Raw genomic sequence first — 27,945 nt, forward strand, 5'->3', positions numbered from 1 at the left:
ACTATTATCTTATTTTGAGGTACCTTGAGTGCCATAAAGATGCTATTGTTGCACTACAAGTTTATTTATTCAGTGTTCCAACTACTTTCTGATACACATGATGCCTTTATAGATGTTTTTCACTTATGTATCGCCTGTGTATTCCAGCTGTCAGTGTATGAAAGCATTCTATTTTTGCGGGACAGCCTTAAAGTCTAAAAAAAATTCTGTACACAGCCTTGAAGCCAGTCAAAGTGTGCTTTGGTGAGCCAGAGACTTGCTGCGTGAACACTGCCTCCTCAATAATTTATCAGTCTGACTCTATTTTTACTTGTTTAATTAATTAGTTAGGTAATTAAAAGTTACATGTTTTAATTAAATTGACATGAATTCAAACACAGGGGCTCCACCCGAAAACAAAGGCATCATGGGATGTAATTCATTAGCTAGCTTGAATGAGCTTGAACATAAATTGAATTCTATTTGCAAGGATAAGTTAAGTTGAAAAAAACTGATTCATGCTCCATAACTGTGCCAATCACTACAGTTTTGGTGTGTTTGGATGTGAGTTGCAGAGTAACACAGAGAATAGCGATAGAAAGGTTTTTGGGGAGAAAGGCGGGGATGTTCATGTCCTTTTTTGTTCTGCTCTATTTGCTCAGTAACTCAATGCAAAATCATTTGGGTAGATGTTCATCCAGTGTTTGTGCATGGTCATTTCTGTGTGTCAACAGAGAGTTTATGTTCACACAAGAGCCCACACACATGGAGACTGCAAGAGCCAAGACCGGATGAGAAAAGCCATCATCAAAAGCATAATTCATCTGCTATCACTGGGTATTCACTTCAGGCATGAAAGACTGAGCTTGAGATGTAGTAAGTATTCAATGTTAGCTCACTCTTACTATGTGACTGTGATGTGAACAGAAGAAAATGGGAGCTGTAATGATACATGAGAAAATGTAGCGTATGGAAAAGAGCAAAAGACAAGACATGAAGACCACTTTCCAAAAAACTGTTGATTATACTGTTGTGCTGAATAGCAGTCCAATTTATGTTATTTTAAGGAACTCATTTTAATCCTTGAGTAATTATAATAAACTCAGTACCTAACAACCTTCCCTAATTATATTGATGCAAGTGTGATGACAGTGTAAACAAAACTCATCATCATGTCCTTTACCTCTAGTCAGGACACTGGAAAGATTTGTCAAACAGTGACTGCTACGTACAGTCGAAGTTTGTTTTGCATACATAATAGTAAAAATTATCCTCTCAGTTTTGTGGGTTATTGCGTTGTATGTCAGTGTCAGCAAATCAAAGCGATATAAAGGGCTGGGATAGATCTATCCATGTCTGAATTTTAGTGCGTCCAGTTGATATCAAACTAGTTTTCTGTTGATGCTTGGTGAAAAATCTGTTGCCTAACTTCCATTCATAGAGCATTAATACATAATCTGGAGTCTGCCAGGCAACCACAAATTACATTTTTATCATCTTCATTATGAAGGCGAGTGTTGGTTGAATAGAAAGCTTGGAACATAAGGAAACAATGGAGGGGGGGTGGGTGGTGTTGGTGTAATTATTTTAGGCCAATTACAGTCAATTTCACATTTAACCACATTACCTGTTACATGTGCTTGCTAAGTGGTTTAGTGGTAGCTGAGACTTTAAAGTTGTTTGCAAAAAATGTTCCGCCTCTCTCCAAAAGCGTATTTAATTTAGTCCAATTTAAAAATGGGCGTGTCAAAAGAGCTACATTGTAATCAAGCGTGCTTTGTTCCTCAATACAGGAATTATATGCAATTCATAAATGCATAAATTAAATATGTGTGGAAATTATTTTAGCAACAACAATGGCTCATGTAGCTTGATTGCATTGGGGGAGTATGTGTGTGTGTGCGTGTGTGTGTGTGTGTGTGTGTGTGTGTGTAGGGAGGTGCATTGCTACACTAAGTGACATTAGTGGAGCCTGAAGCAAGCGAGTCTTCCATTACTGGTCTGTAAAACTACTACATGAACATCATTCTTTTTCTGCTTAGCCTTAGCTTTCTCTTCAAATGCACAATTTCCAAACCATGTCTTCATCACACATCCTGTTTATATAGACAGATATCTGACCTATCTGACTTAATCAGGCTGGCCAAAATATGGTCACTGACCAACCATGTCCAGCCACAGCTACTGCTAGGACAGGATGTACTTCCATAATTTCAAAAACAGGCAACATAGAGCATCCTTCTGAGTTTGTTTACTCAGGCCTTTCATTTGATGGACAGAATAAATGTTAAGTGATCCAGATGGGGGCTTAAAACAAACATTTATGTGTGGGTAAAACCACTCTCTCCAAAGCCTAGAACCTGTCTGTTGATTTTTTTTGGCTTTGCTCATATTTGCTCATTAGTCATGCCCTACGGTTTTAAATTTAGTTAAATTCAAAATCATAGAACCGTATTCAGCGGCATAGAACCATGCCCAAGTAACAGGTGTATCATTTATAAGTAAATGCCCCAAATGGATTCACATGGCTAAGTCTTATTCAACTGGTGATTACCTTTTGAACCAACTGTAGTGCCATGGATAACTGCATTCTGTTTCTCAGGCTATTATTCATCAGCTAAAGGTCAAGAGCATTATTTGCAACACAAGCTGAGAGTTGTATTGTATGGGCCAGCAGATTGTAGTCTTCTCTGATATGCATGTGAATGCCAAATTAGAAAACCGAGCCTAAATAAGCAGCTATTACTGCAAGTGAGTAGCCTTTGTCTAAACCTGAGGTCTAATCACTTATTCAATCAATAAGCATTGTGCCCCTGCTCTCCTCCACCCCACCACCCTTTGTATCCTGTAAAAAGCAGCTGATTTTCTATTTCAAAAACCATGGATACACTTGAATAAAATATATATTTTTGCCCATAGCCAAAGCCTAATTGGCTATCTCAAGTACAAACAAGCTTCTTTGGGCTGTTGTAATTAAATTAGAATCCATTGTCATGTTAAGTAATTATGTGAGCCATAGATGATCTCTAAGAACTGTCTCTGCCTTGTCAATGGCAAGAATACATTTGACAAGCGAGTATTGGAAGGATGCAAAAGTGAAATACATTTAAAGATGGATCTGCTTAGTTTGCCAAAAGCTCAGCGACTCAATTTAATAGTGATTACTGTGAAGAAGCCTGCAGCTCCCCTAACTGCATAATCAGTGAGATGTTTAAAAGATACAGATAAAGATACTGTAACAAGATCGTGCCTAAAAGTAGAAACTTCCATCTACTCATTAGCTCTTTTAAAACCCATCTCCAAGCCATCAACACCAAGGACAATGTGGCGCTGTGCCAGGGTGGCAGAGTGCTGATCAGACTTATACTGACTACAGTCACACATACACTCAGACAAGGAAAAGTACCAAAATGTCTTTCTTTGGCTTGTAATCATTAAGGAACCACTTTTGCTGTTCTATAAAACCTCTGTTTTAAGGGTCTCTACGAAGCCACAATCACGCTGCATTATATAGAAACATTTTAAAATACAATGATTTTTTTTTTAGACATATTCACTAGAAAAAAACAACCACTATTTAGGATTATTAATGGAGACTCAAAGTGAGATCAAGCAGGTTTCATATCCAAGTCGTCACAGGTTTTTTTTTTTTTCAGAGGTAGAGTCTTAGACCATTTCACCACCAAGTTATTTAAATGTAAGTAGTCTGTGGTTCTGATTTAAGAACTATCAAAGAAGCGATGAAGAACTGTAGTAGATGCATATAGTACCAATAATGTTTTGAAATGGAACATTACACTATAATGAACAACCAAAAATGGTTCCTTAAGGGGCCATTACAGTGCCAAGACCAACAGAATCATTGTTACTGCCATGTGTTATATGGTTCTGTAAATTGCAGTTGAGAACCATTAAGAAATTCAAATGGTTCTTTAAAACTTAAAGGTTCTGTAGCGTACCATTTTGCTCACAAATAAACCTCTAAAGAGCCGTCTTTTTAGACCGTACAGGGCAACTATTATCCTGCAGATCACCTGCCCCTGGAGAGGTGACAGTCCTTTCGCCTCACACCTGCTGCTGTTTGGCACCAGGCTCCTCGCGCATCCCATCTCTGCATCTGGACGGCACCAGATGTTCCTGAATAATTTCACATACAGGTGAAAGTTCCTACCCTTCACAGTTGAACTCGACTTGCTCAACATTTTCCTTCCAATCTAGACACCTCAAGACATGCACAAGCAATTTCTGCTCAGATATACCATTTCTTGCATTCAACCTTCCCTGCAGAGCGGGAGGCAAACCTAGAGGGAGGGACACTGGAGAGCCATTTTCCACTCATTTCATTTGCCCCCCGCTGAAAAATAAGACTTTAACCTGATCCTGAAAGGTAGCTTGTCTCAAATGCATCACAATGTCCAAAAAGCAGATGGCTGTCTAGTAGGGCAACAATTCCACCTCAGAAACGCTGAATAATACATGCATATCTTGCTGTGATCCAGCGAATTCAATAGCCTATAGAAAAGGATTGCTCTCAACGTAAACCATTTTGCTTGAGGCCGTTCTTTTTCCTCAGGTCCAGTCTCCCATAAATAATTTGCCTTCACCCTTCACATGCATAAAAATTGCAACTTGTTGGTTATGAGAGAGAACAGTGTGGATGCACCTTGAATGCCAATGTAGCGATGAATAAACAATGGCTCACTGCTCCAGGAGCAATGCAGAGCTGCCAGGAGACATTGCTTTGAGTCCACAGGCTCTCTTAATGGTTTTTGCCACAGACCAAGCCTTTCAGTCAGCTGTGAATGGAGGGAGGGGGGGGAGGGGGGGGGGCTGTTTTGATGGGAGGGCTACTTTAATAATTTCTAACAAAGCAACAATACCCAAGGCACTTTGGACAACCTTGACTGATCCTTTTTGATTATCCTCCAACCGCTCAACTCAATTTAAGCCGTGTTAGAACAGACATGTGATAGTAACACAGTCAGCTATTTTACTGGAGGAATAGCCTCACACTCATATTCTGAGCATGTTATTGTTATCTATGGCGGAGGTCATAAGTTCAGTAAACTGGAGGAGGATATAATGCTGAATTAATAATTATTTGAACATGTATGTATTGTAAATACAGGTAGTTCTGCTAATAGACTTCACTAAATACAAATACTAAATGCAAAGCAATATGAACATACAAAATATGATCCTTTGCAGTGATTCTAAAAAGGTGTGAGATGTTTTGAGACGCAAATGAAAGTCTTCAGTCTAACAGGAGCTTTGATGTCTGTGGTGCTACAGTGCCATCTGCTGGTGGATTTAACAAAACGTCTACACATGTATTACAACTCTCCTCAAGAGAATATCACTATAACACAAGAGTTCAACAAACTATGATCAGTTATAATATATGTCTTTATTTTTCTTTAAGACTCTCATTAAAATAAACCATTTAATATGTCTTAACAGAATATCATCATCTACAGGATTGGATTTGAAATAGCATCTTTAATGAATAAAACGTCACCATATGTAAAACACCACATTGTTAAAAGATCCCTAAAAGGAGAAAAAGAGAAAATCATTTTGTGACAAACCACAATGCCATACAAAATATACTTTCCTAATGAATGAGTTGATTTTAATTTTTATGTCTAGCATATTTCACCTTGGTAGTTTTGACTTTACACAATTCATAGTACTCCTTGGTATTTTATGATTGTATTATTCAATGTCCCCTTTGTGATAAGGTGAAAGGTGAAAAGTTAGAAATCATGAGATCATTATCTTCCTTTTTAACCACCAAAAGTGCTAATTTACCCAAAGTTTTTCCACAGATTCAAAGCATTCTGTTCCTTACAGAAAAAAATATCAAGGAGCTTCATGTACACCAGGTTAAGTAAGACAATGTGTTTCATACACAGTTATCCTCAAAAGTGCATGTTGAAGTCTGCAGACTGATACATGGGCTGTAATTAGCTCAACAGAATTAAGCTAATTACAACCCAGACTAGAATAGAAAAAAATAATGTACAGTACATTGGCCACATATGCTAGCTATTTATTATTTATACAAATATGATACATTTAAAATGACACTGTTATTTTGTACACATTCCTAGTATTTTAAAATCATAATCACAAAACCAGTTGTTACTGCACCTTTTCATCTCATGTTTAGACACAAAATAATAGATAATGTCAGCCACCATTTTCTCAAACATGCTTCTTACTGCAACTCTCAAATCCGATCAATCCCTAAATTTATGACAATTTCTGCATAGGCTTCATTCATTCCCTTTGAGCTCCCTCAAATCCCGTCTCAATATATTATTATTATAGTACAAGTGCCGTCAACAGTATTGAATCCCCGGCCTCAGCCCCACTTCACACCATCTTTCAGCAGCTCTTGAAGGTTAAAACAAACACGCTTTAAACACAATAGTCAGTTGGTCTGGCAGAGGATAAAGTGCTGTTCTCCTTTGGCCCCGATGTGGAATCAGATAAAAACCAGCGGTCGGAATCACTCATAGACCCCAGCCTCTGATCTCAGTCCAGCATGATGAAAAGCCCCGTGACCCAGAGCTTTGGAAAGCAGTCTGTGTCTGTGGGGAGACATGCAGCCCTGGCCAGGGAAATATCCAGCCACAGCTTTACCAGATCTTGTGGGTTTAGGTTTGGGAGCTGCGTAATACCCCTCCATGTGGTCGTAGTGTGTGGGCCTGACTTTAGTGCTCTGAGTCCTTCTGTTGGGCTGTGTGGAAAAGGATCCCAGGTGTTCTGGATCCAGAGGGGATTTGGCGTGGTAATGGTGGTAGTGACGATTTTCTTTGATACTCTGCGATCGCCCTGGTCTCCTGAGGATGCTGGGTTTCAAAATACCAGAGTAGCTGTTAACAGCGTTGGTCATAGCTACCCTATCCTGGTCGCGACCTCGGGTATGGCTTCGGTCATTGTGCTCAACGCTCTTGAGATTCTGGCAGCCCCTCTCTGGAAGCGAGGGGACTTTGCGTAGCGGTGGCTGCTGCTGCGCCTGGTGCGCCTGGTGCGCCTGGGAGGAGCTCTCTTTGATCTGAATCCTCCTGGACACGCTCTCTCTCCTGGGTGGGACTGGTTCCTCACTGGGCCGGTGGCCACCCAGTCGCCTGGTGACCTCAGGCTCTGCCTGCTGGGGCCCTGGGGAGGTCGGGGATGTAGCTACGACCTCGTGATGGCCGTCCGCCCTGTCGATGGAGAGAAGGCAGGCATTTCCTGGGTCTGACCTGCTCCTTGTGTGCATTATCTCTCTACTTCTTGAGTCCGTCGGTGAAATGGGACTCTCATAGGGAGACACAGCTGGACTGGTAGCTTTATGCCTGTATCTATTCTCTTGCTTGACTGGTTGATAGACAACTCTTTCAAAAAGTTCTGCATCTCTAGCCTCGTAAACAACGGTGTCCCTGCTCTCTATGTAGAGCTCCCTGTTGGCAGGGGGGACATGGTACGGAGGGTAGTTGTAGTAATCAGACTTCCCACTATCCCTTGTGGAACGCATGGTATAGGACTGACTGTGTCGGATACCGCTCGGCCGGTAGGGGTCCACATAATAGTGAGAGCTGTCTACTGGGCTTATATCTGAGTAGGGGCTGTAACGGTACTCAGCACGTCCGTTCTCATAGTATGGCCGAACAGGCTGGAGGCCAGACTGAACCAGCCACTGATAAGGTGCCTCCTGGGTGGGTGGCTGCTGGACATAAAACATGGTGTCAGGAGGTAGGACCTCTGTCTCTGCTAGTTCATAGTGACTAATCTGTGGGGCGTGGAAGGAGCGAGCCCTCCGGATGGCTGGGTGCCCAACTATTCTCTCATCTGACCTCTGCCATTGGCCTTGCTGCCTGTGGCGGTCACTGATAAGGTGCTCATCTCTGGGGCAACGTCTGTATTGAGGTGACAAAGGGTGCTTTAAGCCTAAAGTGCTGTAGCGACTGTCAGAGGAATGCTTGTACATGCTTTTTGGCCCCGAAAGGTGAAGGGGCAGAGCATCGGGCCGAGGGCAGTGAGGTGCAGGCATCCGTCCTGCTAGATTAGGCCTATGATGATGATTACTGTAGACATCCTCCGCCATCCCCAGAGGTCTCTCCTCCTCTGGGCTGTAGTGGTGGGTCGAGGGTGGCTGCAAGGGGCGTGGAAGGACCTCCTCTATTGAGGCAGGCATGGAGGTCTCAGCCAAAACAGTTCGGAAGTTGAAGACATTAATAGAGTCAGTGTTAACATAGATAGGAGAAGTTGACGGGCTCTGGACAGAGCGGACCGGCTGAGTCGGTGTTGAGACCCCGATACTGTGATAGGTGGGTTCTGCCTCTGTTTCATCAGGCCTCACATCTCTTAGTGGTTGCTCCTTTCCCTCTCTGTGGTCCTTCACCTCCGCACTACCTTCGTCTAAGCTTCCAGACCCCAGTGGGCTGACATTAGGCGTGAAGTTACTCATGGTTTCTTGTCCACCGGTGCCCTGCAGCGGCTCTGAGCTGAGGTGCGCGGGTAGGAAATGAACAGGGTGGGGGCAACAATGGCTCTCGATAGGGGTGCGAGCCGAGGGTGGCCACTGGGAAACGGGGGAGACATGAGGGCCACAGTACTCCTGGGGGTACGCTTGGAGCTCGAGGACAGAGGGCCGAGGGGGTCTGTCCTGGGCGTGAGGAGGTTCCTGTCTCTGGAGAGGGTACGAGGGGACATGGGTGTGGGTGTGTCTCCTCTGGGAGCCGTCGCTGGCCTTCTGGGCAGATTCAGCCAGGGCCAGAGCCAACTTGCGCGCAGCACTCGTCAAGGGAGGGTGAGGAGGGAGAACAGACACTGAACTCATAAGTCTATCTGCTCCTGGGGGGGGATAAGACAAACAACGCTACAGTATGACAGGACAAACAAAGCTATGGTAAGACATGATGGGACAAGACACAGAAGCTTTGATAAGAAACTACAGAATAGATTATTATTATTGTTATTATTATTATTATTATTATTATTATTAGAATAAGCATTAATAGTAGTCGTAGTAGTAGTAGTAGTTAGGTGAATAAATATAGAATATATTCAGGCTGAGTGTGCATGAACTGTTATGTTAGTGATATATTACTGACCTGGATCAGGCAGGTTCTGTGCAGACTGACTGAGGTCCGTAAGTGCTGATGCCTGGCTTACTGTGCTGAGCGGGCTGCAGGGTTGGTAGGAAGCTCTGGGCTCCTTCCCATCTGTCACCGGAGCTTCACACTTCTCCACCGGGGGAGACGAGGAGGGGACAGGTGGAGGAGAGGCGGATGCTGCCCCCTGTGGGTCAAAAAAGCTGCGTGGTGCGAAGGCAGATGCGGTCTGAACATCTGCTTCAGCCATAGGGAGGGTCTTAAAGGACTTCTTCCTGAGTTTAGGGGAGAGCGGTTTGGTAAACTTCTTCCCACCTCTACCGCAAACCGGGCTCATATCTCGAGACTGAGAACTGCAGATGAATTTGTTCGGAGAGGAGATGGGTTCTGATTCACTGGAGCCCGCTGCGTTCTTTCTCCATTTTCTGCTCTCCCTGTTGTGTTGCAGTCTTGGCAGCGCTGAGGGTGGGCTGCACTGAAAAGACATGGGGTCAAAGTCCAAGGTGGACATGCCTGGAGCTGGGGGGTAAAGGTCAAGATCGTCTTCCTGATGTGGAGGTGAAAAGACACGATCAGCACCATTATGGCTCTCGTTCAGTAGGTGCATATTGTGGTCATCTTTACTTCTGGCGTTGCGTAGGTCATCCCTACAGATGGCAGAAATGGCCTCACTAGTGGAACGAGGTCTAGGGTGGCAGTAATTTTGGGGTTCCCCTGGGATGGAAGAAAACAGAGTTAACGTGCAAAGAAAGCCTGAGCCTTCAACTCTCAGAAAAACAAAGATAAACCACCGGGAGTCCTATGCACTGTAACACAGGTTTATGTAAAATCTAAAATAATTATCTATTATCTATTATGTGTTAACTATCTTGGTAACATAATAAATAATTACCTATTATCTAAGGTAATAAATAATTACCTTCCACATTGTGCAAAGAGGTGAGAGATTCCTCGCTTTTGGTGGAGCGCAATGTACCACTATCTCCTCTCCCACCTGCATATGGTTTCAGAGCAATTAAATCTCTTAGAAGAAATCCTTACCACCTTTTTTTAAAAGCACATTTTAACACACTGAACAGTCAAGATGAGATGAAGAAATTGACACCTTCAAAGTTCATTACAAAGTAGAGCTAAAAGCCATTTTGATACTGGAGCTTCAAGTCTTCTGACTGACTGTAAGGCACCAGTGAGCTGACCTGGCAGTGCGATGCTCTTTATCTCGTTGGGCTCGCTGGGGTGACGTTTCAGCTTACGTTTGGACACAGAATGGGATTTGCCCAGGTGGAAAAAGGAGAGCCAGTTCCCCACGGGAGACTTCTTAGCCTTAGCAGGAGCCCGCTTGCTGCCACAACACAGAAACAAAACCATCTCCATCACTTGTCATTTTGTCCAACCAAAGTACACAGGCAGAAGTAAAAGAAAATGACAAAAAGCAAAGTGAGTGATGAGATACAGCACAACGCATTATGGCTGAACACCAACAAATGGCAAATGGCATGTTTAGCAATGCTCGTAAAGCAAAAGGGTTAACAGCTTTCTCTTTACACAAATAATAACACAGATCATTGCTCCGGTGGTCCATAAAACTACCTCTCCAGTGGGAGCTCGATGACTGTATGGAACTTGCCAAGTAGAGCTCCTGGTCCCTCACCGACCTCGATGTACTCGCTGTGGGAGAGGCAGGGGGTGGTGACTGGGGAGTTCAGCTGGGCTTGAGTACGAGCCTGGGCCTCCTCCAAAGACAGTAGCTTTGTGGAGGGGGAGCAGACCAGCAGTGACTTGGGTCTGGATAAGGTGTTGTTACCTAAAGGTAGAGTTAGAGTTATCTATGAGTTACCTATGGCATGCACACACAAATAATCTCAGAAGAGATACTGCATGTCCTTCCATATGTCATCTTTGTCACCCTTTTCTGTTCCTTCCTCTGCTGAGGTAGAGTGATGACCTACCTGTGCTCTCCCGTATGATGGCATTGAGTTTCGTGCTGAAGAGAGCCTCAGTGTTGTTGAGGATGAACTCCACCACCACCGACTGGATACGCACTTCCATGAACGCCGCTGTGCCACTAAAACAGGCCGACTCAATCTGTCTGGACCTGAAACACAGTCACAGTACAGCATGACCTATTTCACTGCTCAGGACCACTGGGAGATGCCCCAGTTCACTGTCAGAAAAGGACTAAAAGGAAACAGAACTGTTGGTAATGTGCTAATTTTACAGTTGGCGTCCAGCCATACATGGCTAATGGCAGTGTTGATAGTTCAAGAGTCACCTGAGGAGGTTGGGTGCCCAGACGATGGCCAGGTTTTTAGTGTGCATGTTAGTGATGGGGCTGAAAGTGGCCAGGCGGGTGAGATGCCTCATGAGGAACTCCAGAGTCCTGTGGGTGAAGACAGTACAAATGCGGAATATGACTTTCACCTGTCAGTTTCAAAATATTCCCATTTAGACAGATTTCTCCAGTGAATCTGCCATCTCATCCAATAGCTCTTCTAGCGCTGTTATCCTCTCTTTTACCAGCAGATGGAATCAGACTACTAGTGAGTTCAATACACACAACATACAGTATCAGTCTCTCTTTTCATCAACCCTGTTATAAAGCCTATATAGAGCAGGGGTGTTTCAACATGATCAGTTCCCCATGATGATCTTTTATTGCCACTTGTTGTGCTGCACTCAATGGTTATCAGTACATTTTTACGGGCAACACATTGGGATTAATTTAAAAGTTTCATAGCTCAGGAAAGGCTTTTTTGAAAGCATAATCAGACCAAATCAGCATCAGAAGAACCTTTTTCCTAGTATAAATGCTGCGTGGAAAGGCAGCTTGAGATGCTCTGATGCAGTGCATCATTTTCTAAAGGCAAACAATTCCAGTTCTGGCCACTAGGATGCAACAGTGAGCTTCCAACTTGACCTGTAATGTGGAGGAGGCAGCTGCTGGATGACGTTGTGGATTTTGACCAGCCTCTCCTCATCTGTGGCTGCAGACACAGCCTCCTGTGAAGACAGAGGATAAAGCGCACATCACTGAGAGGCGGATAATCGGAGCAGAGGGAGTTGCTTCTCCTTGACATTCCCACTCTCTTTTTCCTTTTATTTTCAGAGCACTGCTAGTGTGTTGGCTGGCTTAATCCCCAATTCTGTTTTAGCATGCATATCCCCTCCTCTTCCTAGAAAGCTCAGCATAATGCACTGACCCCATTTTGAGAACAGTAGCACTTCAAAATTAACTGAAAACCACAAAACTGTTTCTTCAGTCCTTTGATCAATTGGAAATGTGCCCTCTGTGGCTTTTTTCCTGACCCCTATGCCCATTCCCATCCCCTTACTTATCCCCATCCCAAGTCCATGCCCCAATTCTTCTGGTTCTTACTGAGAATCTGTCATAGAGCTGGTAGGTGAGCAGGGGGTTGGGCAGCTCTCTGAAGTACAGTTTGCAGAGGGAGCCCACTGAGTGGATATCCTGTCTGAACATATCTTTGCTGAGGTCTGGGACCTGTTCAGAGTCAAACTCGTGCCTAGACAGAGACACAGAGAAGAAGATACAGGGATATTGGAGTTTTGTGTGAGGACATGACATATATGACACATTCAGAATGTGTCATATGTGATGGGACTCAAAACCATTATTTTGGTCACCATTACCAACTCATTTTCAAGAAAAAGAGCCACAAACCTCAGTTTCTGGATGTTGGAGGAGATCCCAGACAGTCTGTAGATTCCATCCACAACCCCATGCTTCTCTATGAATTCGGCACAGCTCCTGACAACCTGGGGAACTAGAAGACATGAGACATGAAACATGAGAGGGGGCTGCATCATTAGGTTTCTATAAAACAAGTGAAAACTAGCTTAGTGGTAGTTACATGCTTGCCAGCTATCAGCGTCTTGGCAAATAATATAATAATGTAACAAGTGTTTCTATGACAGTCCTACAGATAACACCTCTAATCTTTTAGCAACACCACCTGTCAAGAGGACAAAGAGTTCGGACCAGAAAGATGTTACAAGTCATTTGTTTACAGTCTCAGAAAACGACTGATGATACTGTAGTGTAGGCTGTGCATAGAGAACAATAAAATGTATTGATAATTTCATTTATTATACTGCCATTGAAATGTAATGATTCATTTAATAAACAGTGTTTGGATGTATGCTAGTCAAGGTGCATGAGTAGTTGTGTGGGTCAATCTTAATTATAAAGTACTTTAATAACTGTAAATATAGGGCTGGGCAATATATCGATATTATATCGATATCGTGATATGAGATTAGATATCGTCTTAGATTTTGGATATCGTATTATCGTGATATGGCATAAGTGTTGTCTTTTCCTGGTTTTAAAGGCTGCATTACAGTAAAGTGATGTAATTTTGTGAACTTACCAGACTGTTCTAGCTGTTCTATTATTTGCCTTTACCAACTTAGTCATTATATCCACATTACTGATGATTATTTATCAAAATTCTCATTGTGTAAATATTTTGTGAAAGCACCAATAGTCATCTCTACAATGTTGTCGCAATATCGATATTGAGGTATTTGGTCAAAAATATTGTGATATTTGATTTTGTCCACATCGCCCAGCCCTATGTAAATATTATGTGAGAAGATTTGATGAGAGTCTAACAAGTGTTGGAAGTTTGTGATTGTTTTGAATAGCAAAGCGATACATTACTGCCACAGGTCCAACCATATTAAAGTTAAAAGTAACCTGGCACAATAGTGCACAATAATGCACAATAGGTACAATAGTAACCTTTGTAGGCCAGCTGATGGCCTACAAAGATACTATTGTGCCAAAGGCATTTCAGACACCTACACCTACAAGGACCTAATAAAAATCCAACAGACTCTTAGTAAATCTAGAGAGATCTAGATGTAGAAGCATGCAGGCAAGCATAAAAGTGATAACTCGCACCACTGACTCAGTCCACATCAAACGTTACAGTGATGTATTACAAATCCACTATACAGGCAGTGGATTCACTGGGTAATACAATTTGAAAAAACAAAACAATTCAGTATGAACTCCTTGCAGGTAAAGCATTATACTATAGGAAATCTGAGAGGTAAGAAATAGGAGAGGCCACTGCAGCATCACTTACCTTCGTGTCCTGAGTTGTGGAGGTATTCTCCCAGGTCGCAGCCAAACACTCTCTCTTTGAGTATGCCGCGCTGCCGCAGCTTCTGCGGAGGGGGCCGGGACTTCATGAACGACCTCAGGAACGTAACCAGCTTCCCATGCTTCTTACACACTGATGGAGAAAGGACAAAAACACACACACACACACACACACACACACTCACACTTAACAGCCACTTTAAATCAATTACTTTTGTATCCCCACAAGCGAGTCTTAAATAAAGCATAAAGAGCAGGACAGCGGTACTCATACAAAAGAGAACAGTACCTGGCTTTGGCACAGAGCTTTGAACACTGGGGGGAATCTTGTCATTTATCAGCTCAACACAGTCACAGGGGAAGAAACCAACCTGCAAGCAGAGAGAGGGTGATGAGCAGAAGCAAAGTAAAGGGGAGAGAAGGATGGTAATGCATTGTAAGTTGTTAAAATCAAAAGACTAATAAAGCATACAGTGCATTAAACTGTTGTCAGGTGCAGAATTAGGTCAATAAGCATGAAGGCACTGAGCTGTTTAAGTCCCACAACTGATTATGCTGCGTTCTTATTGTGACCTGAAAAAATATATTTTAAAAAGCCATAACGGTCAGCATCGTGGGTTGTCGGTCAACCGGCTTCTTGTTGCCATGGTGATTTTTAAAAATGAGATTCGTCCATTCAATCAGCATTGATACAATAAAATTGTGACTGCTCACTTTCACTATTATATTCAAGTTCATATAATCTATTATAATGCCCAACAGATATATCTTTTCAGGAATTATAATGAATTATCTATGAATCCCAACATAAACAATTAGGAAGCCAAGCAGTGAAATCAAATGGCTCAGGCACACACAACTTTGGCAGTACATCTTTCATTTTTTCAGACTCCAAAATGTCTGTTAGAGCAAGAAAAGTTTTGCTTAATCACTCTTTTATTTTCGTTGGAAGAGGAGACAAATCGGCGGCACTTTCCGCCAGTGGAGTTCACCATTGTTTTCCTATTGAAAACAATGCACATCTGGTTTGCCGTCTACCCGCACACTGCCACAATGTGAATGCAGCATAGGAGCTGTTTTACCTGAAAGCCATGTTTGCCTCTCCACCAGCCAGTGTCTTCTTTAGGAGGCATGTCGATGACTGACACAATGTCCCCCACCTGGAACACAGAGAGTATGATAAGTATACATGTATAATGGTGGGGTGTTTAAAGATAGATCATGGGTGAGCATAAAAAAACATAAAAAAGGCATTTTGATTAAATTAGAAAAAACAATATCCAGAGAAACAATTTCCTGCTCAAAAAGAAGAAGAGAGCAGGCAACTGACCCTAAAATTATTAAATTACCCCAAAACTGAGACTATGTTTCTCAGATCTCTTACAGCACAGTAGTTACCTCAAAGGTCAGCTCATCTGTGGCCTGGGCGGTGTAGCGCTTGGTGACGTGGGCAGCAGCGATGGCAGGGACATTGATTGAGGCTTCCTCAGACCACCAGCAGGTGGTTCCCCTTGTTGTCAATCTGGGAAAGAGAATAATTACGTATCTAATGAGTTCAGTATTGAATTAATAGTAAATATTGAATTGACTTAATGGGATCCAAGAGAGCGTAGAACTGTCAGTAAGCATGAATCAAGAAATCTACCTCCATCCATGTCAGTACTGGACCACAGTTGATCTTGTTGTCAGCAATGGCCGAGAAGCGGGACAGGTACGCTGCCAACATCTTGGTTACTGACTGAAGTGAGAAAAACTTTGTCAAGATTTGGTAACATCTGAAAACTCACTTTCCATACAGAATACAGCAGAACAGGCTCATCTGTTTACCAGATAAATCCCCAGTGCTTATGATAGCATCACTTTTAAACTGTAAGCAATTTCTCTGACAGATGACAGATAGTGGAACTGTAATTCTACGGTACCTCAACAGTTTCCTTTAATGTGTCGTATCGTGGCAGCTCATAGAGCTGGGAGAAGCGTCGGTCATAGATGCACAAGTGCAGGTGTTTGTCCAGCACCCGGAAGTCTTCATAGGATCTCGTCACCAGCCAGCTTCGAGTCTAATCCAGAACAAAACAGGAGAAACTAGAGTAAGCCTTAAGAGACGCATCATTGAGCAACTTGTGATAGCATAGCATCTAGTCTGTTAGATGTCCTTCGTTTAAATGTTCCTCTTCCACAAATTTCCAGTATGTTTCCATGTCGTTATAAATAAGTCCTTTGTCTAAAGTACTGGTACCTGGCAAGTGATCTGGACCAGAAAGACGAGCTCTTTGGAGTCAAGACCAGCCTTCTGTCCCTCACCTTGTCCTTCTGTAAAGGCCAACTAGAGAGAAAAACAGAGAGAGAGAGCGAGACAGAGAGACACTTTAAAATTGAGAGGAACCATATTCTAAATAATGGATGAGTATAATACAACAACCACTCTGTATGTGACCTAGTATACAAGAAGAACATGATGTACAAACCCCATTTTTCCATGAAATAGTAAAACCACTTTCACACTCAGTGGCGTATGCAAGTTGAGTATAGCAACCTTTCAGACTCAAGCAACGATGAACAATGAACCCAAGAAAATAATCTCTGAAATAACATGGTGGTGCGCATTTTTTAAAATACAATAAAAGGAATGTTTCTTAAAAAATAAATCTTGTTCAGCAATTCTGACAAATTGTCTTTGAATTTGGCAGAATAAGACCTCATGATGGAGCCTATTGGGGAACGTGTAGATTTCCTCGACCCCCAGCACTGGTGAGCTTAAAACCCTCTCACCATAAATCCTGCAATATAAAATGTATAATACATAAGCTGCTAACATGTCAGCCCCTGGAGGCGGTGTAGATTTAGCACAAATTTCTTCTTCCTTCCTGTCGTCCTTCCCAATATTCTATATGCCCCATTACGGAGAAGATCAAAGCCTCATAGGAGTTTGGGAATACATTGATAGGCATAGGAGAGACTTCAAAGGCCTGGAAGCCAAGGGAAGTTTTGGTTATTTATAACTGTTAGCAGCTCATCTAGATACACTGTTACACAACACACAGCGACCTAGTTAAGCATCACTGCTCAACAGCAAACCAGCCTAACAAAAAATGCCTCCAGAAATTGTCCGTGAATAAGTCATGATGGAAGAACTCTTACATGTGGATGCCGATTTATTACTACTAGGATTCGTTTGAAATAGTAACCGCAATCCAACAACTGAATCAAGTAATACTGATGGAGTCATGCAGCCAAGGGGGTTGATGGGAACCTGGATCATGCAATAATGACATGGTGAAGAATTATAGATACGCAAAGAGTTTCTCTGGATGCAACGAAACACTAGACTGGCTCAGAAAAAGTTAAGCATGCTGGGTAAATCCAATCAAAGTTCCCGTGTAAGGCATGAGCATCTCTAACTTCATGATGCTCATACCTGTGACAGTCCACCCAAACGGAAACAAACTCCCACAGTTCAGACCCAATCCTCGGACAGAAACATACCTGCAGACATTATTTATTCAAGAACATCTGGCACCAAAAGCTCAAATGAATACATAAGCATCCACACATTCAAGTTACCTGCCGCTAAAGCATCTAAGATATCCACCCACAGAGGGCCAGCAGCAGGAAGCGTCTCTCTCATGGTGTGCGACTGCAGTCCTGGATCTCAATAAGCGTTTCCAACAAGCCAAGTTAAGACCAAGGGCAGCGTGAGATTCGCCGCTGGCTTCAGAAGAGTTAAAATAAAATGACGCTGCTTGCTCGCCTGTTCGCCCGTCCCCAGCCGCCTTACGTAAAACGCTTGTTCGCAGTGTATTGGATCATGTGCGCACTGCTCCATTCAGAGCAGAAAATATGAAAAGAGGATGCTTCCCACTGTTTCTTACACCCCTTGCTGCCTCCCTCTCTCTCTCAGCCTCTTCCCCCCTCCTCCCTCTTCTCTTGCACTCTGCCTCCATCTCTCCCTCCCACTCTCCATCTTGCCCTCCCTCTCTTTACCCTTCTCTGGTGACAAAGGGGCTTGGCAGTAAATGGGCTCAACCGGTGCACACAGACGCACGCGCTCATCCATCATACACAGGCAAAGCTGCAGGAGATAGACGACCCTTCTTCATTTCAAAACAATCCTCATTCATCCCATTCTCAAGGCGAGAATGGAGCTAATCCAGAGTGGAATCAGTCGTGTGTGTGTGTTTGTGTGTGTGTGTGTGTGTGTGTGTGTGTGTGTGTGTCTGTGAGAGGGAGAGGCAGTCTGCTGTCCTTGTGCTATTTTGCGACGAGGATACATGAGACCTGATCTATACTCTCCTTCTCTGACGCCACATTCTGCGAATACGGAGACAGGGAAATGCATCATGGGAGCTACCACAGGAACAAAGAGTCTCATCTGTCAGCCAGCTTCCTCTCAGGATTAAGTCAACAAAATAAACAATAACATACAGTAGTAAGAATAAACAACAACATCCAATAGTGGTAAAAAAATCTATATAATATGACAATCGCAACTGCTCACTGTGTGTTTGTGTGTGTGTATGTGTGTAGACGAGTGTGTATGTATAGCATTGAGTGTCAGGGGGAAGCATGGTCCTGGTCTCCCCAGACAGGATATCTCTTTCCTAGCTCCGCTCAGCTCATCTTCTCCCTGTGGAGCCTGTCAAGGTCACTGAGACTGCTGTGCTGCTTCACTCCCCACCACTCCACTGATGGAGCCATCAAAGCCTTGGCAGCCATGGAAGAGCAGAGTGCATCCTGGGATTCAAGTCTGCTACAATGTAGTCCATTAACACTATATTGTAGGGACGCAGCCCCTCAGCATGCATATAGTGCACATGTACTCTTTTGTGTCAAGCTCCATTTGCAGCTTCTGAGCATGGAGGAAGAGACTGCTGCACTCTGCTGGCAGGCAAACTGAACTGCAGCGAGGGTAACCAGGCGGCTAACGGCCACTTCCACAAATGACTGAGTAACCGCCTCTGCTTCATTGCTTCTCATTATCACTGCAGCAAACAAACTCTTACTTATACTCAAACTGCTACACCTTCAAATCCCCTGTTGGCTGGGAAGGATCAATGAATCCATAACAACTGTGGCCAGAGATTTGGCTCCATCGGCGTCCTCCTTCAAGTCCCACAGGTGACCACTGGAGCTTCAAATTAGATCTTTGCAGATTTTGTACCTCTTCTCTATGTTGACAAGTGTATATGAAGATTTTTAATTCCAAAATGCTATATATCTTTTTTTTTTAAACACAAATTTAGCTGAAGTTCATTCATTCACAATATTTTGAAAATAGCAATTCTATCCTCTAAAATATTAACATTTTGTAAGCAAAGTTTGCAAGAGATAATAATATAGAGATAATAGTGAGTTTTATTCTCATCACCGCAATTATTTTGTCAGAGGAGGTTTTACATTTTTCAATCTCATTTTAGAATGAAACTCTTAAACTATTTCTCCTCCGCCCTCTGGGACAGTGAACTGCCTCAGTCAGAGCCTGCTAGAAGCAAGGAAAGAAGGTCAAATGAGGACGCTGCAAATGGCAAAATCAAACTTCACTTGCCAGTGAAGACAGTCAGCTACCAAGGAAACTACTCTCTCCCATTTACTCACTGGTTGACATCATCTGCATAAATTTAACTAATAGACAGGATCACAGGTTTACAGTGAACAGATGAGTGTGGCATCAATATAAGTCAGTAGATTAGCATACTGATTAGATGATGACTCATTCAAAATGAATGAGACAATTGTAATTCATAATGGTGCTGACACAATGATCTATGCACTGGAGGATACAATAATATTGTAAAAACTGATGTTTGACACATGACACATGGACAGAATTGGCTCAAATCTGACTTTTCTGTCCTTGTTAGTCCAGGAAAGACAAACAAGGACAGTAATGCGACTGCATTTCCAGAATAATGCATTTGCAATTCCCCAAAATGGCCACTGAACTTGAGCCAAAGACACAATTACTAAACATAGCTCCCTGCTACAGAAATGACTCGTAGTCATGCAGTGTAAGTATTTCAGCGCTCACCTGAACAGTGCCAAAGTCAACATTCTCATAGTGGAAATGGGCACACTCTGCCAACCTGGGAAAGTGACCTCTGGGGAACGTCAGCCTGAAAATACAGTACAACAGCACCTCATCAGTATTCCACAGGCTCACACTTTGATGGAGAGAAAAGCAAAGGGGAAGAGAGAGAAGAGAGGGAGATTGAGACAGCGAGAGAGGGAGAGAGAGAGAGAGAGAAAGCAAAGGGAAAGAGAGAGAAGAGAGGGAGATTGAGACAGTGAGAGAGGAAGAGAGAGAGAGAGAGAGAGAGAAAGATATTAGGCCTACATGTGAGAGAACAGGATTAGAGATGCAGCAGGCTGACTCGTCTGTCTTTGCCACGCCCATCTTTTTACAGGTCCTCATTTTACTGCCCTGGATAAGAGCCCTGGTTTACAGCCTATAATAGTAGCAACACTGTCATGGGGAGCACCTACTTCTTCATGTTCTTGACCTTCATGCTCGCCGTGCTGACGCAGGAGCGCAGGAGGGGCTCAGGCGGGTGCTCAGTGACCTCATCACTCCTCATCTGCCAAACAAATCAATAAGTGTCAGTCAGTCACTAACCTGCCGAATGATAACACTCTCACAGCAGCTATTAACAGTCAACAGTACTTAGAGATCAATCACCATAAAACAGCTGTTGTGCAGCAATGGACACTTATGATACAAACTTAGGGGTCTGATATATGAATAAGAGAGTCAACACTGTGTGTGTGTGTGTGTGTGTGTGTACCATGGCAGTAGATGTCTCCTGTGGCTGTTTCTCTGATGAAGGATTATAGCTGATAGCTTCAGGTAAGGCATCGTCTTTGTCCAGGTCAGTAGATAGTAACCCGGCTCTGCAGAGAGAGAGACAGACAGTCAGGGAGAAATAAAGGACATAAGAGAAAACTGTCATGGAGTTTAAGTGTCCATGTAGTCTGAGCTTTTCAAATGAGACTTGTAATTGTTTTCAAATACACCAGAGGGAGCAAGTGAGAGATATTAATTCACCATACGTTGCTGGGGCTCAAATCATGACATTGCACCAGCATGGCCCAGAAAACATATTGTACTCGGGTTGTGGCGTTTGGATCCTTAATATTCAGGTGGTGATGCTAAAAATAAAACAAACCCAAACAAATCATCATCTAGTTCCAACCAGATATCTGTGGGACTAAACACAGTAAACTCATCCTCAAGATAATTAGTCTGAAAAATGGTAGCATCTCACACTTGGTAGGGTCAAAGCAATGCCTTGGTGGCTTTTGTGTGTGTGTTCTGGATAGCAAAGCTTTTCTATTCAGAGAGCCATAAAGGCAATCCACTCACAAGGGAGTGCTTCACAAAACCTTCAGCTGAAATGTGAGTCAATGTATTGGGGAGTGGAGGGTGAGGTCCATTCAGCTCAACTTTTATGAGCAACAAAGACAAGGGAGACAGCCTCAGATTTGTCACTCACTCCATGCCGTGATGCGGTGATTCAGACCAACGAGATCAGGACATGAGGCGGAGAACACTGACACACAACAAGCTGTGTGTGATCCACATTTACAGAAGATCTAATTAGAGAGACATAATGTGAATCTATAAGGACTCCAGTAAGCTTCTGACCTGATCTAGATCTTTACGATGACAGTACCTTTTTATTCTTCCACTGACAACCCCAGTCTCTCTCTCTTTCTTTCTCTCTCTCTCACACACACACACACACACACACACACACACAGAACAGGGCCACGCTTTAGCCTTACTCTCACCATTGCACTGTGCCTACTTAAATACATGCATGTTCTCTTTCGCACACAAACGCACACACGCAGGCACACGCACACATATGTACATGAGAACGCGTGAATGCATATATATACGAACACCCACCCACACACACATACACACACACACACATACACTCCTCTTGGTACACATCTATACGGTCTGTGCAGAATTCTGATCAGCTGACACGAGCGCAGCGGGAGCAACTCACCCCTCAAGGACGTCACCACTTCCTGGTTCTCCCTCGGGTCCTGAGGCAGCATTCTCAATCACCGCGGTAACCACACATCCAGCCTCCATGATGCTGCCTTACCGCAACAGCCCACTGTAGAGAAAGAGAGTGGGAGGGAAGGAGAGAGCGAGGGAAGGTGGGTGGGTGGAGTGGAGAGGAGGCGGATGGGAGAAAGAGTCCAATGCAATGAAGCCGCCAGACATTAACCCACTTGAGGCTGCAGCAGCAAGCGTCTCTCTCAAGGCTAAAATCCACAGAGCCCAGACTGTAATCTTCGATGACATCATGCTACAACACTGGGGAGGTGTTCCACTGATAATGCATGCGAGGCTGATATTGTAAATTCCTAACATGTTTCAGCTTTCACCAGCAAATGAGCTTCATTTTAATGTAGCACTGACAGTTTTTAACCAAAATTGTACCCATAACCCCCTGGGGGAAATATTACAGTAAGGTGGAGCAGCAGTGGAGCAGCTCCGGAAAGTGACGCTGATCAACAAGATAAATTGGAGTCTTGCCCCACTTGTTTCTAGCTTTGGGAAAAAACTTGTGTGCAAACCTTGACCAAACTCTTCAAGATGACAGGGATAACATTATGGCTGGGTGACATGGTTGAAATCAATATCATGTAATCATTAATATTCATCCTATTGAACTGAATGGTAATGTTAGGTGTGATGTCAAACAAAACTGGAATTTCCAAATAATATTCCTTAAAATTTTTCATACCCCATTTTGTCAGTTTTTAAATAAAACCTGCATGTTATCATCAGTTTAGACAGCAGAATTGCATGTCACAATATATCAAAATCACATTATGTTTCCAATGAAAGACAATAAATGATAATACTGAATTATTACCCAGCCCTAGATAATATATAGAAATTCTGATTTTGAGTGATTGTTTTTTCCACATGACGTGTATATGGAAGTTAGAGCCGATCCCATCCATGGGAACGTTAGTGTTGTTTTGACAGCCCCTATCAGGACACTCTACCCATACGCTATGTAAGGGGGACCTGAGTGCATTACTACTACTGCTGTCTTTATGTACTGTAAACAAGCAGAAGGAATGCCCTGATAAAGTGAAATTAGACTCCTTGAAATGTTCCTCTGCAATCTTCCCATAACTAGGCTCCAGAGATATGTAGATGCTTTGTGATAACAATGAATTTGGGCCATGTGGGGGCAAAAAACAAAAAAAACAAAACAAAAACAGGATTCTTCTCACACTTCCGAGCTCCAAACTCAGTGCTAAAAATCCCTGCAGTCAATTAGCGAGGCAGTTTTACCTCCTCCTTCAGCAGATCCCCTAATCAACATAGAAATGTTTGGGGTAAAGAGTTGATTCATCAGGCCGACCATTGCTGTAGTAGCATTTCCCCACCAGGCCCATTGGCCCGTCGCCACACAGAGTGCTGCTGCTGACTGACTTCCACAAAGCCTCCTGACTCAGCAGAATGTGACCGGGCAGACGCACCGGCCAAATCAGACTCTACTCTATCCACATCTTATGTCTCCTCTCTCTCATAGGCACCATAACCTTGCCAGAGGATACCCAGTACATTACATAGAGGGAAAATTAATGTACTGTTGAGAAGGGTCGCATCAAATTCAATTTTCTAGGTGTCACTTGGGAAAGACGTCACTGAATGAGCACAAGTGTGTCAGCAAATAATGGAGTACTTGTAATTACTGTAGAAGTATTAGTAGTACAAATTACAAATTGAATACTGTAATTAGTGCCTCCCAGTATATCTGAAGTACACAGAACAAGACAATACCAAGGTTGTACCGCATAATCAAGATAAGGTAATTATTATTAAAGTGTAGTCCCTCCATTATCAGAAACAGAGAAGTAAAAGAATCTAAAACCTCCATTCCAATGTTTTGACTATGCTGTGCAAATGGAGCCGACAGATTCCTAGCTGCTGCGTTCACTCCATGATAAAATGTTATATAGTAGCCTACACACACACACACACACACACACAGTACAATACCTGACCTTGCTGACTGTACCGAATGGGGAATGAGTCTTTTCAAATGTAGGAACATGTTGTACTTCACATTGCAGAGGAGTTTTAACTGTGTGCACTCACAGCTGCCTGCCCAGTCAAGAAGTCATGGGCTTTTGTTTCCATCTCTAAGACCTTGGGGGAGAAGAGTTGAAAGCAACATGCGAACAAGTGAATGTCCTTACAGCACCCCTTTGGTATTATGAAAACTACAATACCTGAAAAGTAGACTATTTTGGTAATGGCCTCAATAGCCTAGTCTATTTTGAGCTATCAAAAGACAAGGTGTTGAGGAGAAGCTGCTACTGTAGTAAATAAGTCAATATTTTATGAAGTGATCTTACTCTGAATGGGTTACTGTCCATGGTAGAGAAAGATGGGTAGCATATACTGAAAATTTGGGGAGCATATTAGGCCGGGAAAACAGAATGATGAAAAAAAAAACAGACAACCACAATTTTCACAGCAGTAACCGGTCTTTTGTTAGAAATCTTGGAATCACTATTGCACACAGGTACTGTAAATCAGGCAGGAATAATCTTTCCACTACTTCTCCGTCAGTCATGTCTGAGGCATTTAGAATAAATCTATTTTTGATGCACGTACAAAAGAGAAGAGACATCTAACTGTAACACTTAACAGGAGAGATGTGGTTCTGATGTCAAGAGACTGGAGTAGCATAGATCTAGCCCTGATGTCTGATGGCCTACATGGCATTTTCAAGAAAAATAGGGCAGCCTACGCAATCGTGCATGGTGTTTATGAAACCTGTATTAGCAAGTATATGATGACGTGAGGAGCTGCTGCCTACACACAACACATTGGTCTAAGGCAAGTTTGCTTCATTATAAGACGTAGATGGATAGACCCCATAGATATAGTAAGTAGGCTAGAGACTCAGCTACTTTATCACATATAAGAGGCCAAGGGAAGTTTGGCAAGGAGAAGGAGAGGGAACATAAAAACTGCCATTTGGCTGATGCCACCTTTGTCTGTATTGGTGCTGTGCCTGGGATACGACAATACAGACTCACCCACACAGGCTTAAAGACAGACAGCAATACTAATGTTGCCGTTAAAGGGGCATTAAGTTAGGGCTGGGTGATATGGTTGAAATCAATATCATGATAATCATAAGGATTTTTCTCGATATCAATATATATCACGATATGGTTCATGTATGCATAATTACGTTACATTACATTAAATAACCAAATTAATGTTCATCTCATTGAACCGAATGGTAATGTTAGGTAATGTTAGGTAGGTAGGTATGAACAAAACAGAAATATTCAAATAATATTCCTACCATACCTCATTTTATGAGAGTTTTTAAGTAAAATTTGCTTGTCATCATCAATTTAGACAGCAGAAATGTGTCACGATATTAAAATATCTTCATATCATCACGATATGATTCCACTGAAAGACGATAAACGATAATATTGAATTATCGCCCAGCCCTACATTAAGTAATCTATGACTCTTATCGACCTCTACAGCTGACCAAGGAATTGCAACAACATCCACAGGCTTCTGGCACATCTTATGCCGTCCTGTAATTAAATAACAAAGCCACATTTTCACAATAGAGATGGGTAAGATAGCCAATTAGAGCAGAGATCCAACAGGAACGTCTAGTGAAGAGGTAATATATCACAGTGAAAAATACCATAATAATGATGCCGCTTTGTCATTGTCTTTACTGGCTTGAGAACAAAATGTCTTGGGATGCCGGTCACTCGCTTGCAGCACCGTCCTCCATCTTTGAGCAAATGGCCGTAGGTGTATGTGTGTGTGTGTGTGTGTGTGTGTGTGTGTTTGTTCATAAACAGACTACGGGCTAGAAAGAAGGAGTTTCGAAAGCCACAAATCTCAGCACCTGACAAAATAATTGTTGAGTTATTGGTATTGATCAGAACCCTATCAAACTCCTGCCAATAAATTCTGGTCATTTTGTGCTATGGAACAGTAAAAATCTTACTAACTGCACCTTTAACGTGCCATGAATTTAATGCAGATAAAGAATAGCACAAATAAAGAACAGGACACACAGTCCTCCCCAGAGAAAGAGACAGACCCAAGTGGCAATGAGGGAAAGTTGGTTTCATGCTCTCATTCTGAGCGCTGGAATGCAGTCAATACCAGCCAGAGACGCAGTGGAGAAAGGCCTGCGGTTGCTATGACAACCTCTCCCGTCCATCGTGACTTGATGCTCCTCCAGACTGAGGATGAGGCAGCAAGAGGAGGAAATGAAAACCTTGGAGGAACCTTTGACCAGCAGCTTTGACTCATCGTCCAATCTGCCTCGGGCGACGGCATCGCCTCTCCACCATGCAGGATTTGGTGTGCTGTTGTCTGAGCGAGCCACACTGCAGATACCAGACTGAGAACTTAGATAACAACCATCTTTACTGGAGCTTTGTCACTGCTTCACTTCTTGGGGAGGGTGTGTATGTGTGTGTGTGTGTGTGGGGGAGGTGATCATATGATCCTATAATCTGCTTGAAATCTACCAGAGTGAGATTAACTTTATTTCATCTCACACTGAATCAGTGTCATAGCTCAATCTTTGTCCTGCAACCTTCGGAGTCGGACTCATCACAGAACAGATGAGGGGCAGAGAGCAGGCTGAACAGCAGGCCGATGAAGTTGTACACAACAGAGACCCAAACATTTAATCAACAAGCGGCTCGTCTGTCAAAAAGGGAGATTCCTAGGATGATAGCCAAAGCCTTACTGTGAATTATATCCCATTCTGCTTAGAGCACAATCCCTGTCAAATTTACCTCCTCTGCAATAGACAGTAGCAGTAGGCTCCAGTACCAATAGAGGGTCACTATAGGGTCTTTCAGTGAATGCTGCAAATTCAAATTGTAATGAAATCAAGATCAAAAGAAGTCATGGTAACCTAATGTGGATGGGGGAAACCCTTACAAAACTACACTAATCCTATAATAGATTGTAGAAAGATACTATACAAATACCACAGCAAAGCATTAAGTCCCTGTGTATAAAGGAACATTATAGTGACTTTAAAGGAGATAAAAAAAATACCACAGTACTATTGCCTCACTATTAAGTCAATATTGGGTGCCATGGACACACTGTGAGTCCCATATGTGGATATTACAATGATTTTTCTTTTCAGGGAGAATGACAGAAATCATCTTGACAGGTAAACACAGATTCATTTCATAATCATTATCCTGGGGTGCAATTCAATACACATTGCCAGTCCTGTAGCCACCTGGAAAAGTTTGTACCTAGCAGGCCACTGGTGTACTGTGCCCTGCAGGCCTGACAGATCAACCAGTCAGCTTCTTGCAGCAGATACACACACACACACACACACACACACACACGTATTGTCCTTTGTTTCAACTTCAGTGTTCATTTGCTTATCAAACTTTCAAATGCAAGCGTCAAGAGTCTACATTAAGGACGTTGAAAGCACCTAAAATACTAGTCGAGGTATTATGGTCTGTACAGTACGTGATAGTTATGGACAATTCCCTTCACAACAGCCTACCTGTAACTGTGCAACACCGCGCTTCTCCACTCCGCTGCTCTCTCTATGCTGCACAGCGCTGAGCTTCTCGACGAGGAAACATTTTCTTTCCAGCATCGCACTCCACACAAAAAAAAAACCGCTCAGGCAGACAGAGGCTCTGTTTCGT

General features: G+C 42.9%; 1 protein-coding gene across 1 annotated transcript; it reads right to left on the reverse strand.

Moving 5' to 3' along the window:
- Positions 1-5,408: 5,408 nt before the first annotated feature.
- On the reverse strand, positions 5,409-27,945 carry LOC139658256 (rho GTPase-activating protein 32-like). Its single transcript, XM_071536340.1, is given in 23 exon segments — positions 5,409-8,823; positions 9,084-9,797; positions 10,003-10,077; positions 10,280-10,425; positions 10,674-10,887; positions 11,033-11,178; positions 11,356-11,463; positions 12,001-12,083; positions 12,460-12,604; positions 12,763-12,865; positions 14,195-14,344; positions 14,501-14,582; positions 15,294-15,371; positions 15,610-15,702; positions 15,704-15,733; positions 15,857-15,949; positions 16,134-16,271; positions 16,451-16,537; positions 20,240-20,324; positions 20,695-20,786; positions 20,994-21,099; positions 22,227-22,340; positions 27,798-27,945. Coding segments are annotated over 22 exon segments (5,187 nt in total). The 5' UTR covers positions 22,316-22,340; positions 27,798-27,945; the 3' UTR covers positions 5,409-6,493.

The sequence above is a fragment of the Centroberyx affinis genome, unplaced genomic scaffold (assembly GCF_046629955.1).
Source record: "Centroberyx affinis isolate AG114_WGS23_722 - 3 ecotype Tasmania unplaced genomic scaffold, CSIRO-AGI_Caff_v1 ptg002859l_1, whole genome shotgun sequence".
Classification (NCBI taxonomy): Eukaryota; Metazoa; Chordata; class Actinopteri; order Beryciformes; family Berycidae; genus Centroberyx; species Centroberyx affinis.